The following is an 18,297-nucleotide window of genomic DNA, read 5'->3' on the forward strand; positions in this document are numbered from 1 at the left end:
TATGTGTAGGTAACAACATATTAGGTAGGCTATATAAAAGTCATACTCGAAGCACCTGATCTTTTAAGACACTGAATGAAATGTGTTAAATGACGTAATGTTACTATGACTGATCATAAGTAGCCACTAGGAGAATACTCAATGCAAGGTAATGTTGGATTTATGCAGCATTGTTTGATATTATCTGAACACTACTATGCATGAAGTTATGCCGCTCATAGATTTTTATGAGACTTGAGTCTTTATGATAGTTTAAAGTAGATATGTTGCTCTTCTGGCTAATACTATGCCCTATGTGTACTATGAAGCCATTGCAACTCAGTGCTTACATTTTAACCATTTCTAGCCTGATGCACAATCACTCTCACTGACTGTGGTGAACATATATATTGTTTTTGTTATTTCTGTAACAGAAAATAAATTTCATACTACAATGGCCTTGTATGTCACACAGCATAAAAAGCATAAATAAGCAAGCCAATCAGCAAAGGGAGCAGCACTGTATTTCTGAAATATAAATCTCTCCCTAATGAATTCTCTGGAATCTTAAATTTTTCATTAATACGAACAGACAAAAGGGAAACATGATGAGAACAAGAACAAAAACATGTGTAACATAGATTTATTACCACCTTAATATGAGAAATTTGGAAATTACAAAGATCAGCTTATTTAAACATCCCAACACTTTTTTTCAATCAAAATAAGAAATAACAATAGTTATAATGGACATCACACCAACCTGAGAAACTGGACAAAAAAATATATTGGGAGAAAGTGAGATGGAGGTAGGCGTAAAAACGAGGAAAAAAGGGATAGAAGGATAGCCGCCCTTCTCATGAAGCGATGCAATCGTTACGGACAGTCCAAAAGAACTCACCGTGCTCGGGGCAGCTTTCAAAGAACACTACGTATGCGCTTTACCATCTTATAATGTGGCCACCTGATGATGTAATCTGACCACTGAGGTTTCTTGGAGCCCTCTGAGCTGACTGAAAACTACCCATAAAACAGACTGTCCATAAATCCCCATTATTAAGCACCTGGGAGATCTGAGTGGAAGTGAGCCAAGGATATATTTCTGCTACACACTTGTCTTCTAGTCTTAAACACGCTTTGGCAACACATTTTTTGTGATGCCCTTCAAGCCAATTTCGAATTAGAAAGACAGAATAAAAGAAAGAGTGCAAGAAAAGTACTGATACGTTATGGGCTATAAAATGAGGGAAGGTATATAGTATTCCTCTCTGGTTGCCAGTGTTAGTTAGCTTCCATTTGAAGATGAGAACTTATTTCTGTTTTCAATAAAAAGTTTCGACACTGCTTTCTGTTTTCAGTAACATTATTCCACATTGTTGCAGTTTCTTATGAAAATCTTTTCCGGCACAATATAAAAGAACAAACGTGTTTCTGTTTTTAAAAAAAGACACCATAATAACAAAAAAGAGTAATCATTGCTCAACCAAGAGATGCTTAGCAGTTGAATACAATTTGCTGTGCTGATCAGCGCATACACCTACACACAGAAAGCAAGACCACCCCAATCCCCACAAAACAGTATGATATGCCTAACTTGACACCTCCTCTCTCAGGTGTTCTGGGGCAAGAAGGGCCAGTCAGGGCAGTTCTTCTAGCACCCTGCTGAGGAAGCTGTCGCACCCTCAACAGACCAGCCCTGACCGCCGCCCTCCTGTCCCATAAACCCGTCTGACACTCCACCCGCCTAACAGTCTATTACACTGCCCCATTCTCAATGAATACCTCCTAGCCTCATCAACTCCCTCAACACACAAAGATGGGCAGCCAAGCTCAGGATCAGCTGGTTTGATGCTTCTGTGTGTCTGTGCATCTGATCAGCACCAAGCTGGTACATGCACAAAAAGGTACCCTAAAAGTCTGCTGCCAACAGCACTAAGAAAGACAGGACTACACACTTAATTCTCGCCATATTCATTGTTACTCTACACACTACCAACAAAAGAAGGGGTACGGGGAAAGGAAGGTTAAGGAAGGGAGGGGAAGATGGACTGGCATGGTGAGGAGAGGGAATGGGCCGAGGAGGAGGTGTCTAAGCACGCTCCCCGCGGATACGGCGAGCCAGCTGGATGTCTTTGGGCATGATGGTGACACGCTTGGCGTGGATGGCGCACAGGTTGGTGTCCTCAAACAGGCCCACCAGGTATGCCTCACTGGCCTCCTGCAGACAAAAACATATGAGTGAGTCCCACACTGACACTCTTAGCTGTATTGTTTCTAGGATGCTGTAATTACCATACAGCTAGAGCATCTCAGCAACACTGAGGAAACTATACAACACAGATAGACAGACAGTGAGCATTGGCATTACTGTATTGGGTGTCTACATACATCACCACTATTACTTTGCCTCAGAAAGAGAGATGTAGCTTGCAATGACACATGCTGTATGACAAACTGACTACTGTCTGCTTAATATAATTCAAAACTATACTAACTTAACTACTAACTTAATTAAGAGCAAAATTTAAGACTGTCATAGGATAGCAAGAGAAATAAAATAACAGTATACTTTTTTGTTGCACATTGCAGGTTTAGTTTTCAACAGAATCCAGAACTCGAAACTAAAATAAACCCACAGGTGTGTGTGCTTCACAGATGATGTGTCAGGGTTGGTGTGATGGCAGCTGTGTGTGGATAGAGGAGCTCACACACTGACCTGCAGGGCACCAATGGCGGCACTCTGGAAACGCAGGTCGGTCTTGAAGTCCTGGGCGATCTCCCTCACCAGCCGCTGGAAGGGCAGCTTGCGGATCAGCAGCTCAGTGGATTTCTGGTACCGACGGATCTCACGCAGGGCCACAGTGCCGGGCCTGCATGACACACACAGAAAGGAAAGACAAACCCAGTGTTTACACCACGTGTTAATTCCCCTTGCCCTATCCCATTCAGTTATACCATCAGCTCTGATCAAGTCAAAGCACCCAGATCATGAGATGATCCCTGGATATAAACTGGAACTACTGTTAATAATTAACTCATATTGGATCAGCACTGACTGTACACAATCATGGTTATTCTCTCTGAGAGTCCCGCAAGTCTGTATGTCTTTGAGCGTGAGCCTGTGTCCTGTCCCTCACCTGTAGCGATGGGGCTTCTTCACCCCACCAGTAGAGGGGGCACTCTTGCGGGCAGCTTTAGTGGCCAGCTGCTTCCTCGGAGCTTTGCCTCCAGTTGACTTACGAGCGGTCTGCTTGGTACGAGCCATGGCAGCTGAAGATCACCTGAGAGGAAGAATTATGACTACTCAAATATTGTTCATATTCTTAAACACTATCACACTGGTATCTGCAACTCAGTTACCTATATTAATTAAAAGCTGGTGCATCAAACTATTTTTGTGCTGCATCAGTTTTTTTTAGCTTGAATATCCGACAAATCACTAAATGCATTTGTTTAGATTTGATACATAATTCATCATTATTATTACTATTGATGTCCTTTTTGTTGTTATAATAAAGCAGTTTAGAAGACATATGATCAAGGGTTACATACAATGCATGAATTACAATAAAACTAGAATAAACTAGAAATTATAACACACATAACACATTTGGAATATATTCCATATGTTATAGCAGAAATTCAAGAACATCAGACTGAAAAAAGTCAATGAAAAATATATGCAGAGGAAAGACGTTATAAAATACTTAGATAAAGTATTTAGTGGGTCATGAACACAAGAACTGAGACGTGTAGAAATTAGACATTTTAATGAGAATTGTGTTTAGGGGAGTAAAACTGCTAATAAGAATCCGGTGCAACAATATTTCCCACCACAGTAGTACTGTAGGTACAGTAGTAAAATATTCAGGGGGAACCGATACTGCGTATATGGACTAATACTTATGACTTGTGGATAGTGTTCCAAAATAAACCATAAGATATAAAACTCAGCACTATTACCGACTGCGGCAAAATACTGCACTTAACCAATTTAAATCCGCCTTTTAGCACTCTGGCAATCCACCATCCTGTACAGAAACAATACTTCCCTGCAACCTTAAATAACACAGCCTCGTAACATAACCACCTACGCAGCTTCAAGCCAATCTACAAAACGGGGAGGGAGGAGAACAAAATTCGTGCCCATCTGAATCTAACTCGCCGAGAGATCGTCAATCAAGAGCAAGACGCATAAACATTGCTTTGAAATGGGAAATAAGCCTATCAAGTGGTAGATGTTAGCCTTACAAACCAACCAAAGTACAGGCAGCGCCACCAAAGGAGCGGCCCCTACCCCCACCCCCCCTTCCTGCAACTACAGGCCCCACCCCCACCGAGGAGACGATGGCCGCCGTAATAAACACAGCCGGGATAGAGAACTGAGATATGCGAGCAAGACAGTAGGGCTAAAACTTTATAAAACAATAAAAAACTATACGCTTACATCCGAAATCACTGGACGGAGGTCAAAGTAGACACTCAGAGGAATCCAAAAAGTTGCTTCAAGACGGGTATCAAGCGCACGATTACTGCGTTTAACCGAAGCAAAAACTACCCTACCAAATTGCAACGGATTTTTTCTCTGCCTCCACAGTAGAAAGACGGGTTTTCTCCAGCGTTTCGGCAGTCGGTTCTGCTTTTTCTGTACCGTTGAAATAAAATAAATGTACAAGATACACTGGAATAAAACAAGCACCAAACTTTAATTAAAGGTGTAAACAAAATGTTTGGCAAGCAAAGCGTGTTATTTGTGGACACTTACCTGTGAAAAAGTGTCGTATTAGAGAGTGCAATAAATGTTTAGCTAGTCTGGCCGTGTCAGTATTTACAGTCTCGTTCACACAATGGGAGCTAAGCGTCCAGCAGGAAAATGGCGGCCACGTCAATCATTCTTCCCACAATGCACCGGAGTTCACAGTAGCCACCATTTTTACATCTGATTCAGAGTACTATTTTTGCGTATTTAAACCATTGCGGTTAAACTAATTAGCTATTGTTACGTGAGAAGACGGGAAAGAAGATAAGAAGCGTGTTTTGCCTGTGCCTTTTACTGGTCTTGATACAGAGACGTTTTTTGCTAAATTGGAAAGCTGAGAGATGACAGTTACTTGCACGTTAGATCGTTTATCTTGTCGGTTTGCTTTTACTGCGTTTAACCACGTGTATCAATGAATACATTTATGCAAGCAAATGACAGTAGGCAAGCACTTAATTATATAACATTTGTAAAACGTCACGTGTATAAACAGTCCCTATTGCACAACAAAAGGGTCACAATTTTGTAGTTTTTCAAGACTGTGTTTTCAGACTGAAGGAATGTCTATATTTTTATCATGTGAATTGAAACCTAAAAGCTACACTTCGTTTTGTTGCAGTTGAATTTCCCAAAATGTGGTAAAATGACTTCCAACATTTAGTCCCCATGTTATCCTCCTATGAAAAGACTTTAAAAATATATTGGAGACTTGCAGTGTTTTGTGCCAAAGGCCTTTGTGATGATTTGGAGGTCCCACTGGTGCTTAAGCCACTGGTAAATGTTTTAATAAAATTAAAAATGCTTTAAAGTCATATATGCAACATTACAGTATCAGATAATTCCAACTGGGATGACCAAGATAAAACCCACTATCTGCAGGGCTGGCCAACCTGAAGGAGGAGCCCAAATTTAACCATTGTCAAAGGGCTACAGTGGAAATGTTTTCATAATTTTAATACCTGGATCATTTACTATATCATTAATTGTCTTTATTATCTGTGCATTCGTTTGTACATGAAATCGTTATTTTAAAGCTGACATGAATGATGGATTTTCTGTTTTTGCCAAATATACAGTACACTGTAGTTCTGCTCTCTGTCTATGTGAGATAGCATTTTACACATTTTATGGGATCCAAACAGTAACAGTTTTAACTGGAGCATTAATCTGATTCATAATGTTTGATTTTTAACCTTCACAGTCATTTCATGAAACTGTGCTGAGCCAAATGAGACTGTAGGGCTGCTGACCTTAAGCAAGAAATGAGACAACTGAAATTCCCTCTCTGTATGGACAGCTGGATGCTATTATCTTACAGCATCTTGCATTCACATGCATTTTCCTCATAAAAAGTAATCATATTTTTATTTGTATATGTATGCATTCATATTAAATCTTTTGTAAGCATTCCAGATATAATCTGAATGTTTACCCTCAGCTGGTGTGGTTTAACTGACAAAATATCAGTATAACTCTTAAATTACTATCAAGTAATTTAACTACTGTTAAATTACAAATTAAATCATTTGTTTTTGACCAAAGGGCTCTGATAATTATCACATTAGAACTAGTCAGCTCCGATAGATGCCTGATCAAATGCCTCATATCCATGATAATAACCATGAATATTATCTGTTAAGAAGGTCTGCATAAAAAGAATTTATTATTTTCATTACAGTAAAAAGCAGAGCTGAGGCCTATGAGTTACACATCCAAGAAATTATGAAAATATTCGCAAGGTCACAAATGATGCAAGAATTCATGTATTTCTAAGTCTACATCTTAGAAAGACCATCTTAGACCATGGTTCTAATCCTCTGGCTGCCTGGAATGTGTGCTGATATTTCACTTCAACACTGTTTGAGGTAATACTGTGCAAACATGCTAGCACAAACGATGTCAAAAACAAGAACTTTTGTGTAACATCTATTTATTACCATATTATATGAGAAATCTGGAAATTACAAAGATCTGCTTATTTAAACATTTGAACATTTCTCAATCAAAATAAGAAAGAATAATGATAAGTTATAAGCGTGTCACACCAACCTGAGAAACAGGAAGAAAATCTATAATGACAGGACTTAGAAAGTAGAACAGGATGGGAACAGCAAACAGGTGAAAAAACAAAGGGAATGGGGATTACATGAGTGATGATGCAAGGATATACTTTTGCTACATAATCTTGTCCCATGTCTTAAAATGCTTTGGCAACACATTTACAATATGCTCTTTAAAGCCAATTTCAAATGAAAACAAGGGAATGAGAGGGGGGAAAAGGACAAGGGGAGTACTGATGGGTCACAGGCAATAAAACATGGAGCCAATATATAGTGTCCCCGTCTGGTCGACAGTGTAGAGGAGAAACTGAAGTTTGAAAATTATTTTCTGGTTGTTTTCAGTAAAAACATTTTTCTGCATTGTCACTGGTAATTGTAAAAAATATGCTTCTTAAAATTCTTGCTGCAGCTATGAAACAGACATATGTATGCATTTAAAAAATAAAAAAACACCATAATAACAATAAAATTAATCATCAATATTATAACAAACATTTTCTCAACCAAAAGATACTTGAAGTTGAATACAATTTGCTGTGCTGATCAGTGCATGCACCCACACACAGCAAGACCACCAACCCACCCCCCAACAATGTGATATGCCTGACTTATCACCTCCTCTCTCAGGTATTCTGGGGCAAGAAGGGCCAGTCAGGGCAGTTCTTCTAGCACCCTGCTGAGGAAGCTGTCGCATCCTCAACAGACCAGCCCTGACCGCCGCCCTCCTGTCCCATAAACCCGTCTGTCACTCCACCCACCTGTCTAAGAGTCTGTTACACTGCCCCACTCTCCTCACCTCTTCTTTATAAGAGTTGGCCTCACCAACTCCCTCAACACACAAAGACTGATAGGTAGACAAGCAGTTCAAGCTTGGGATCAGCTGGTTTGATGCTTCTGTGTGTCTGTGCATCTGATCAGCACCAAGCTGGTACATGCACAAAAAGGTACCCTAAAAGTCTGCTGCCAACAGCACTAAGAAAGACAGGACTACACACTTAATTCTCGCCATATTCATTGTTACTCTACACACTACCAACAAAAGAAGGGGTACGGGGAAAGGAAGGTTAAGGAAGGGAGGGGAAGATGGACTGGCATGGTGAGGAGAGGGAATGGGCCGAGGAGGAGGTGTCTAAGCACGCTCCCCGCGGATACGGCGAGCCAGCTGGATGTCTTTGGGCATGATGGTGACACGCTTGGCGTGGATGGCGCACAGGTTGGTGTCCTCAAACAGGCCCACCAGGTATGCCTCACTGGCCTCCTGCAGACAAAAACATATGAGTGAGTCCCACACTAACACTCTTAGCTGTATTGTTTCTAGGATGCTGTAATTACCATACAGCTAGAGCATCTCGGCAACACTGAGGAAACTATACAATTGCCAGCACTCTCAATATCCCAAAATCTCTGAATGTATGAGAGTCAGATGTAATCTAACACTGGAGTTCTGGCATCAGTTCAAGGCCACAGATGCAGAGTCGAAATGAATGTTGTCTCTAGTGTTGGTCCCTTATTTTGATCATTCAAAAATCTATGTGGAGCACACCACAATACACAAAGCAAGTCTGCCAAGATAATGATAAATCTAATATTACTTTAATATGTCATTGCAGAAGATTGGATGATACAATAGTGTCTTTTTCACCACTGCACTATTAATAGTGAGTTCAATAAATGTCTGATGACAGCCATGACTTTGCATTCCAAAGGATCTGATCCGATATAGTGCTGTCACAAGGTTTAGGGGATGATCCAGTCAAAAATTGTCACACTACCTACAACTGCAGGGGGCTCAGTCTGCAGTGTGGACAGGCAATACACTGACCTGCAGGGCACCAATGGCGGCACTCTGGAAACGCAGGTCGGTCTTGAAGTCCTGGGCGATCTCCCTCACCAGCCGCTGGAAGGGCAGCTTGCGGATCAGCAGCTCAGTGGATTTCTGGTACCGACGGATCTCACGCAGGGCCACAGTGCCGGGCCTGCATGACACACACAGAAAGGAAAGGCAAACCCAGTGTTTACACCACGTGTTAATTCCCCTTGTCCTATCCCATTCAGTTATACCATCAGCTCTGATCAGGTCAAAGCACCCAGATCATGAGATGATCCCTGGATATAAACTGGAACTACTGTTAATAATTAACTCATATTGGATCAGCACTGACTGTACACAATCATGGTTATTCTCTCTGAGAGTCCTGCAAGTCTGTATGTCTTTGAGCGTGAGCCTGTGTCCTGTCCCTCACCTGTAGCGATGGGGCTTCTTCACCCCACCAGTAGAGGGGGCACTCTTGCGGGCAGCTTTAGTGGCCAGCTGCTTCCTCGGAGCTTTGCCTCCAGTTGACTTACGAGCGGTCTGCTTGGTACGAGCCATGGCAGCTGAAGATCACCTGGGAGGAAGACAGAGACAAAAAGACATTGAGGAAAATGCACCACTACAAGTTTTGCCATGTGCTAGTGTTTTTTATATATATATATATATATATATATATAATGCCTCATCTGTCGTTTTACATTAATTACCTATTATAATACAACTTTGAGGGCTGATTCAGCTTCAGTTCATCTGCCTGTAATTCCAACTCCATGTATTACAGTAGAATGTGGAGACAACATATCCAGGGACATATATCCGTACAACATATCCAGTAACACATGAAGTACTTGCTGGGTTACACTTTTTGTCTCATGTGATAGGTCTGAATTGATCAGTGCAATAAAAAAAAAAACTCGGATCTAAGCACTCCCAACAGAAAAACATTAGTCAATCCACGTCAAATACTCAAGGTAGAGAAAAGGCCTGTGCTTTCCAAAACAATCCGACTCGTGGCCAAATCATCAATCAAATTCAAAAAACGACGAAAACCTGCCCTTACAATAGCTATGTAACCAATCAAATGGCATATTTTCCACATCTACCTCCCCCAATCAGATATGAATATTAAAACAAAAGGGGCGGGCATAGCTTCCGTTAAGCCCGCCTCCACTACAGAGCAAACGATGGCTGCTATACGAAACGCAGCTAGGGTGAGACCAGTGTAATGCGACCGATAGCGGGCGAGACTTAAAAGATTAGAAAAATAATATAACAAACGCTGCCTTAACACACACGTGGATGGGCTCAATAAAGACTAAACACCCTGTGGAGCACAAATAAAACATCCAAGGCGGCGATCTGCGTTCAACACCTGCGTTTATCCGAAGCGAAAGTCACCCAACAAAACGGAACCGATTTTCGCTTCTCCTTAGAAGTCCTCAGAGTGTTTTCTCTAGCGTTTTCGGCAGTCGCGTTTTTGTGTTTCTCTAGCAATGAAAATATAGTAAATTTCAGCCGTACATTAGCATAAAATATATATCAAACTTTTGATAAATGTTAAGCAAAGTATATTGAACACAAAGGTGTGTTATTTATGGATACTTACCTGCAAAAAGAGCGATTATAGATGATGAAATAAATGTTTGGCTATTCTGGCCGTGTCAGTATTTTACTGTCGTTCACACAATGGGAACCGATCGTCCAGCGGGAAAATGGCCGCCGTGTCAGGCACTCTTTTCCCATAATGCACCTGAGTTCATAATAGACTCCATTTTTATTCTTCTTAACCTGGTCTGATCTTAATTTTGCACAGCTTTCTCTGCATTTACTATGTGAAATATACAACCGCATCCACTCTATGCATTCATAAAAGTGAAGGAAAATTATGGTTATTTTCTGTGGGAGTGAATGTTTTGTAAGCCTTGCTTCCATTCCTTGCACAGATCAGTTAAACTGAGGTCAGAGGGGGTGAAACCTAGTTTTTTAATCATGCCGAAATCAATAGGCTATACATGTTATATATCAAATGTTTTCTTATGGCACTAGTCTATTCATACCCCTACCAAATCTCCCTATTTCACATACCTCCAACAATTCTGATAACGACAGCCATTTCGTATATATATATATATATTACAACCACTTGCCCACTGAGAATCGTATGACTTTGGGGAAATAAATGTTAATACGAATAATAATACTACATGTAGTTTCTCCCTCGGAAAAAAAAATTACATGAAGATTGCTTTCTGATTCTATATATTCCACACAGTGTTCTGAGAAGTTTTTGCGGTTTTGTGCAGTTCAACTTAGTTTCTTTCATTTATGTAATATTCAGTTAGCCTTTCAAATGATCTAATTTGACTTGGCTGTTTATATATATGCGTATGCGCAACTGAATTTTTCAGCCTCCGGCCCACTAGGTGGCATCAGGGATAACAATGTATTCACAAAGCCTCTGCCAAGAAGTGCGCAAAGGTAGGTACAACTGACGTCATTTTGTTGTGGCATCCCTTTCACATCCACTATGGCGGCGGCCAGGAGGAACAAACTCGTGGCGGCCGCACAGCCTGGATTTTTAAATCTTAACACAAGTCTTGATGACGGTGTACCGAACCCCGGTCGGAGAAAGCGTGTCAACAAGAATAAGAAGAAGAATTGGAATAAACACAGTGACATACAGGACGTTGAGGATTTCCTGGACGACGTGAGACTACAAGAAAGAGCTACAGGGTGAGCTTTTAGCTACTGGATTGCTAGCGAGTCTAGATGTCTTGACATTCTTAGACATTTTTGTCCAGCCTCTGTCTCACATGCCGATAACAACAGGTAGCTAGCTAACAAGCTAGCCGGGGAGCTGTTTGCCCCCGTAGATACTTAGTGTTTTAGCTAGCGGTAGCTAACACGTGAGAGTCCAGTTTGTGTAGACGTTAAAAAAAAAGAGTTGTAGGTGGAAAGATGGCAAACGTGCGGAGCAGGGGCCCCCAGGAGCAGGATTGGCAATCAGTGGACTAGAGTACAAAATACAAAATAAGTGAAGTTAAAAGTGCAGCAAAGTGTGACGTACAAAAAGTATGTTACAACAATAAGCGTGCAGCTTTAAAAGTCCAGTCAATCAGACAGTTTGCGGAAGGGGGCTCATTATGTGGTGCAGAAAAGAGTTTTTAGGTCCATGCACAGGTTTGTCCCAAAAATAGAGGTGTTTGTTACTTGTAGTATTAGGATTTGTGTAATTATCCCATTGTGATCTTTTTTTTCTTTCTTCATTTCATGCGCTGTAAGTTAAAAGGTTGCATATATGTGTTGCAGGGGTCTGATATCAGATAAACCAGATGAAACCCTGTTTTTTGTGGACACTGGGGAAGAGGCCAAAAACATCCAAAAAGGTGCTTGCTACCCTTATTCTTTTTTTTTAATCTCTGAAATTATCTTGTTGGTCTCTTTCATTACATTACAGTACATTCCTTTCGCAGACAGTCTTAATCCAGAGCAACTTCCAGCACAAAAGAACAGAAGTGTTCAAGTTAAATGAGCAACAGTATCAGTGTCGTCCCCCCTCCACTTCTTTTAAAGTTCAGATTTTATTACATTGGGTTGATTATTTACTTAGCTTAGTGATTTACGTAGCTCACTTTTTTTTTTTTTTTTTTACACGCATCATCCATTTATGTAGGCGGACTTTCACTACTGCTATTAAGATCAGATATTTTGTTCAGGGGTATCACAGCAGTAATGTTATGGAACCGGCAGCATTTTGTAACAGACTCGCTGCCTTACCCACTACCACCATCAGCCACGGTTCATAACACACATCTCAGCACTGGTTGTAGATTGAGCAGTTACTGTTACCAGCTGTAACAGTTGTGGATATGGAGTGATCACCCTTACAGCTTGTAATGGTTGTGGATGTTGACAGCCACTTGTCTGCACACAGATGGAGTGCAGAAGAAGGGCAAAGCGTCCCGGCCGCTGAGGATAGACCTGATCCTGCAGCACGACTCCCTCGTCCCTCCACCCAAAAAGTGAGCCTACGATCCAAATCTGACTTCCCTGACTGATCTCACTGATAGAGTCTGTGGCACATCCCCTATTGCTGATCCCAGATCAGTGTTCCAGTTCAGGAGGAATCACACTGCAGTTATGTCACTCTGTAAGAAGTGAATATGTTTCCTGAGTCATTGGGTGAATCGGTGAGAGACAGTCTGTTAGCATGTGTCTCAGTCACTGTTTTAGCTCTCCATTATGATGCCCAGTGATGATCTCATCCTTGCGCTCCCAGTATTCCCATGGGAATGTGAAGACACACAAGGAACCCTGGGTGCTGTCAAGTGGACGGTGCCCAGGAACTGAGGGCACTGCATCACGTACCCCTTTCCCATGACATCCCCTTTAGCCCCTGTGGGTGATTTTGACAAAATGTAGTGATTTTATTTATATATATATTTAAAAAAGTTTGTCTTTGTAGATGTTCCACAGTACTGGTGTTGATCGTGTGCTGTGATCATTCAAATGTAAATCTGTGGACCTTTACTTTTTCCTGAAAAGTTTCTTGTTTATATGCTATTTTTAATCTCTTGATTGAAATGATAATATTCAAACCAATTACGGTTTTTACGCAGTGATCTGGAATTTTTACATTTTGTTTAGTGTGTTTATATGCTCAGAGGGTGTAAGTATTGGTTTAGAGACTAGACTTCAGTTGTAAACTTCTTCTCCCCTGCCTGCTTTCTCCAGTGTTCTGGCTCACCAGCAGCCTAATGCAAAGAAACTAAGGCGAATTGCCCAGAAGGCTGAGCAGCTAGCAGCCAAGGGGGTGTTGCCACGGAGACAGAAGCTACTTCAGAGGAGGAAAGCAGTGGCAGAGACAGAGGTTCCTGTGCAGACCCTAGCCAATAATCACCCAGACAGACCATACTACGACCTGTGGGGTGCGGAAAGTAAGTAGAGATTGAAACAAGGGAAGATTTACTAAACGTTAAAAGTGCCATGTTATTCACCCCTGTGGCATGTCTTGGTATCTCCTTAAAAGGTAAAATGAATGGAGACCCCTGGTACCTGGAACAGACCAAGAAGAAACTAGTGAAGGTAAGGGGAGGGGGGGGAATATTGAATTTACATTTATGATTGAGTGCTTGAAGGTTAAATGTTTCATTGCCCTGCTAAATGTGGTGGCTTTGCCATTTAAGAGTACTGCACAGTACACGCCTGACTGTCGGCTTTTGTCCTACGGAATATTACAGCCCCGCTTTCATTTTAGATTTTTTTTGTTTGTTTTGCACAGTGTCAGTATGAAGGTGTGCTGCTGTGTAATGCCTTCCCCCTCTGTTTCAGAGACCAGAGAAGCTGAATGAGAAACCCTCTGCTTTACCGGCAGTGGAAGTTATTGCACCAGGCGGCTCCTACAACCCAGAATTCTTCTCCCACCAGGTACAGCCCAGCCACCTGGTTACCTATGCACATTTACATGCAGTAAACCTGGGCCATGTGCTTTTTGTTGATTGTGCCATAGACCCTCACTCTTCGCTGGAGGTATGCTTAAGAGGTTGACCAGAATGGGGAAATCTATGAGCACAAAACCACACTGATAACCCATTATTTCAATTCTGTATTTTGTTCCTCACATAAAAACACTTTTTCATCACAAAGAAACAATGTAATGATGCAGTGGACATGTTATCAATGTCATTATGTAGTATGTGATATACACGCGGTAACCCAGCACCATTGCACTGTTCAGAGGACATAGATTAGTAACACAGTGGCATCGCTCTGTGCTGGAAGAAAAAATCAAATAGTGTGGGCCTGGGACCACAAAATGAAGCCTCATGGCCATGTCCAAAATGGCTAATTGTTTTGTGTGTGTGTGTGTGTGTGTGTGTGTGTGTGTGCGCGCATACAGGCCCTGCTGCTTGAGGCCCATGAGGTGGAGGTGAAGAAGCAGAAAGAGGAGCTAAAGGTGGAGCGCCAGCTGGCCGTGAATCGGGAGGACACCGCCACAGAGGTACGGCACGGACCCCACCTCTCCCCGGGAGAAATTCCCTCACGAATAACCGGAAACCGCCCCGCCTAACCGGAACCCTCCACTAGCGCTTCTCTCTGCACATTCCAGGAGACAGTGTTCCAAGAGCAGGTGGAAGGGCTGCTGGAAGAAGAGGAAGAGGAGGAGCCTGGGGAGGAAGGGGAGGGTCCAACAGAGGACACACAACCCAGCCAGAGCGCCACTCAGGAGAAGAAGACTGAGAAACAAAGGAAGAGGGAGAAGGCAGAGAAAGAAAAGGTATAAAACCACAGACAGAGGTGGCAGCAGTCTGTGATCTACTGCCATTGTTCTCCACACTGCAGGTGCTCTCCCACTTACCTACAGTGATTTGGGAATTCATCAGCTCCCAATATCTGGACCAAAATAAAAAAAATCTTTTTATTTCTTCACCATTCACTCTTTCAGTGTCATCACAGTCCACACTGGTTCACATTGGTTTATTCTGGTTAATCTCATTCAAACACGTGGAAACAGATTGATTTTTTTTCTTTTAAATCTCAGTTGATTCTTATTGTGGTAACATTCTCGCTGAATAAAGCTGGCTTAAAATGAAGGGATGCCTCACATCAAGGCATGTCATAAAGAATCAGTTTGATTCGCCTGAACTTACAAAGGCCATGTGTGTGCATGGTCACTGCTATGCAGATGTATTTCAGTCAGTAATGCGTGTGTCGTGCACACGTGTATGCTTCAGCTTGTGTGCGTACGTGTGCACGCGTGTGCGCCTGTGACCCCCTTGCCGCCCCTCTGTCACCCTGCAGGACCAGCAGAAGCAGGCGGAGCGGGAGTTGAAGGGCAGGCGGCAGCAGCTCTTCCAGCTGCGCTCCATCAAGGCGGATCTCAAAAGCAAGGATCTGCGCACCAAACAGAGACAGGCCCTGCGCCGGGCCCGCCAGGAGGCACAGAAGTCCCTGCCCCGCCGGCTCGGCAAACTCAAGTCAGTACAGCTGTCTTACTACACTGCGGCCTGGCTGTCTCCCTGCCTCTGTCTGTGCGTGTGCTGAACAGTATATTAACACTCAGCTCAGTGATGGAGGCTCTCACACCACATTGACCTGCTGTGTGATCTGTGTACTTACATTAATTAGTGTGTCTCATCTACTTGCCTGTGACCTCTGTGTGAGAGACCTGTCTTGAAGTGGTTTGGTCTGTCTGGCCAGTGCAGTATGTGTGTGTTTTTATTAAACCAGTGCTTTTATGTATGTGTGTGTATGACCTGTGCTCTCCCGTGTGTGTGTGTGTGTGTGTGTGTGTGTGTGTGTGTGTGTGTGTGTGTGTGTGTGTGTGTGTGTGTGTGTGTGTGTGTGTGTGTGTGTCAGGTTCCAGGCTCCGGATCTGGAGGTGCAGCTGAGTGATGAGATCCCGAGCTCCCTGCGCACGCTCAAGGTCAGTCCCTGTGCCTTCGCCTCACTGAGTCAAGAACACTTCCCTGCTGTGGCCTCCCATTCTCTCAGCATGACTGCACATCATTACACAAACGCTGTTACCTGCTGAGGGTACGAATGATAACCAGGCAACATACGCTATCTGTATTAACAGTTAAATACTATAAGAGTGCACCTGCACAACATAGACAAATTACTCACTCTGACACTCATTTAGTAGACAGTTTAGTTTCACACACCACTAGTGTCTTTTTCTCTCACCTACTTGTACACTGTCTGAGTGAGGACAGAACAATTGTGACATCTTTCCTTCACCTCTTCTCCAAAGGCCACTTCTGCATTTAAACCCACAACCAACCATTGCTATTGCTCTCTTGTGTTGCCTGGGTTTAGTCTGGTGGTTGAAAGTAATTTTAATGAGTGGAACCCCTTTGATCATTATATCGTGTGTAATTCTTTATCTTGCAGCCAGAGGGCAGCATCCTCAAGGACCGTTTCAAGAGCTTGCAGAAGAGGAACTTGATAGAGCCCAGAGAAAGAGCCAAGTAAGCCCCCCCCCCCCCCCCCCCCCCCCCAAGTTCTGTAATATACAATATACATTTTCTGTTCTCCAGTATCTGATCCAGGATCAGTTTATTCAACTCTAAACTTAACCTCAACCATTATGTGAAAATGCTCAGGTCTGAATGGGGCAACATTTTTCAGCATCCAAGTAGCTCACAGTCACACACACCTGCACTCCACTTTAGAAATTAGGCGCAGCTAGATTCGAATTTTAATTAGTTCTATGCGCGTGTATCTGCAGAACCACTTACGCGTACACATCAATTGTAGTGGTCATGTCTTCACAGGCATTCTGCATTTTTCTTGGTATAATTAACCGCAGATTATTTTTGGTGCTATTATTAACTGCATACATGTGCATAACTGGGGAGATTCGTCGTGAGACACGTAGGCAAATACTCCTGCGGTGACTCGTGGGCTCGTAGGCGTGGAGTGCAGCTTTGCTAATTGGCTAGCAGTGTCTTGAATGCGAGTCGCGTCATGCAGTGGGGTCGGAAGCACCGCATCAATTACGTGAATGAGATGGAACAGCTGCAGCGGTAATTGCATCGGTACCGCGTACATTTGTGCCAGTAGACGTGTGGCAGAATTGGCACGACGATCTCCCGCTGCTTTCGGCCCGCCTCATTAGTGGTGCTCTGTGGCACGTGTCACGCTTGGCGTTATGGAACGGTTATGGAATGGCAGTTTCACTTGGGTTTGATATGTGGGATACTGTGGATCAAATGGACTTGCGCCATGGAGTCGGTTGTGACTCCTCAACCCGCCCCTTTTAAACGTAACGCTGTCATGACGTAGGATTAGAGGAATCCGGCCTGTGTGTCTGTGTGAATTGCTGCGAGTTCTCCGTGGTCATGTGCCCTGCCTCTCCTCCTCCATCCCGAAGGTTCAAGAGGAGACACAAGCTGAAGTACGTGGAGAAGAGAGCCTTCAAGGCGATCGCTTGAGGACACAGGCTCCCCCTGCAGGCCAGCTGTGGAACATACCCCGCACCCCCATCCGTCTCGTGAAATCTCACTACCACATTAATCCATCCGTTTGCAATAAAACTGTATTTGAAACAACATTTCTGCCTCTTTCTTTGCCAAAGGTGATAACAAAACAGTGTTCGATGTCAAAACTTGAAAGGCTGTTCATTTGCTGGTTGCCGGAAGAGCCGTAGTGAGAATGGCCATCGTGGTGTGACATCACTGCACGAGAACGTCTCTCTGTCAGCGAATGAAGAGATGAGATTTCCGGTTTCTTTTTGTTGTGAGGTCTTCATGAAATGAATACTCTTCATTAATGTCTACTTCCCCTGAATTAGAATGTTGGGGGATGACCATCCTCCATTGAGTTACCATGGTTTGGATGGGAGAGTCTGCTTCCATGCTACATCGCTTGCCTTCACTGACCACCAGTGCACACGCATGTCATTGGAAAACACCTTCACTGTAACGCTAACCTGGCGTTATTACCAGTTTGACCCTTGCATCCAACCAGATGTCTGTGATGCTTCTAAAGGGTGCGTATATGCAGATGAGGCAACAATGCGATGCATATTTATGAAACGTTTGCATAAATAATGCCTTACCCCTGACACAAAAGGCGGTAGATTAGCTCTGCTGGTGGAACTGACGGCAAAGTTGTTACATTTAGACCACGCTATAATTGTTTTCACGTTCATGTGTTGTTTTGACAGCTCGAGCTGAACTGTC

The 18,297-nt window shown here is 42.9% G+C and overlaps 2 protein-coding genes across 2 annotated transcripts; one reads left to right on the plus strand and one right to left on the minus strand.

Annotated features, from left to right (window-relative positions):
* Positions 1-1,422: 1,422 nt before the first annotated feature.
* Positions 1,423-10,305, minus strand: LOC118782965 (histone H3-like centromeric protein CSE4). Its single transcript, XM_036536605.1, has 7 exons — positions 10,218-10,305; positions 9,042-9,185; positions 8,621-8,774; positions 7,934-8,056; positions 3,117-3,253; positions 2,696-2,849; positions 1,423-2,197 (listed from the first exon to the last, which is right to left on the minus strand). The coding sequence occupies exons 2-7, from the start codon at positions 9,167-9,169 to the stop codon at positions 2,069-2,071; spliced, it is 825 nt and encodes a 274-aa protein (XP_036392498.1). The 5' UTR covers positions 9,170-9,185; positions 10,218-10,305; the 3' UTR covers positions 1,423-2,068.
* Positions 10,306-11,128: 823 nt separating this feature from the next.
* nop53 (NOP53 ribosome biogenesis factor) lies at positions 11,129-17,646 on the plus strand. The gene is made up of 12 exons (XM_036537143.1): positions 11,129-11,344; positions 11,921-11,997; positions 12,546-12,633; positions 13,346-13,548; positions 13,641-13,696; positions 13,943-14,038; positions 14,511-14,612; positions 14,721-14,888; positions 15,413-15,588; positions 15,971-16,037; positions 16,505-16,581; positions 17,487-17,646. Exons 1-12 carry the CDS (start codon positions 11,139-11,141, stop codon positions 17,545-17,547), a joined length of 1,377 nt encoding a protein of 458 aa, XP_036393036.1. The 5' UTR covers positions 11,129-11,138; the 3' UTR covers positions 17,548-17,646.
* The last annotated feature ends 651 nt before the right edge of the window (positions 17,647-18,297 follow it).

The sequence above is a fragment of the Megalops cyprinoides genome, chromosome 9, assembly GCF_013368585.1.
Source record: "Megalops cyprinoides isolate fMegCyp1 chromosome 9, fMegCyp1.pri, whole genome shotgun sequence".
Lineage (NCBI taxonomy): Eukaryota > Metazoa > Chordata > Actinopteri > Elopiformes > Megalopidae > Megalops > Megalops cyprinoides.

What these genes read in the sequence shown, in the direction of transcription:
- LOC118782965 (XM_036536605.1), bottom strand. Translation starts at nt 9,169, where the DNA reads ATGGCTCGTACCAAGCAGACCGCTCGTAAGTCAACTGGAGGCAAAGCT. An exon ending in CCGCCATTGGTGCCCTGCAG is followed by an intron (nt 8,057 to 8,620) that starts GTCAGTGTATTG and finishes TTTTGTCTGCAG; the next exon opens with GAGGCCAGTGAGGCATACCT. An exon ending in AAGAAGCCCCATCGCTACAG is followed by an intron (nt 2,850 to 3,116) that starts GTGAGGGACAGG and finishes TGTGTCATGCAG; the next exon opens with GCCCGGCACTGTGGCCCTGC.
- nop53 (XM_036537143.1), top strand. Translation starts at nt 11,139, where the DNA reads ATGGCGGCGGCCAGGAGGAACAAACTCGTGGCGGCCGCACAGCCTGGA. An exon ending in CTACAAGAAAGAGCTACAGG is followed by an intron (nt 11,345 to 11,920) that starts GTGAGCTTTTAG and finishes TATGTGTTGCAG; the next exon opens with GGGTCTGATATCAGATAAAC. An exon ending in CGACCTGTGGGGTGCGGAAA is followed by an intron (nt 13,549 to 13,640) that starts GTAAGTAGAGAT and finishes TCTCCTTAAAAG; the next exon opens with GTAAAATGAATGGAGACCCC.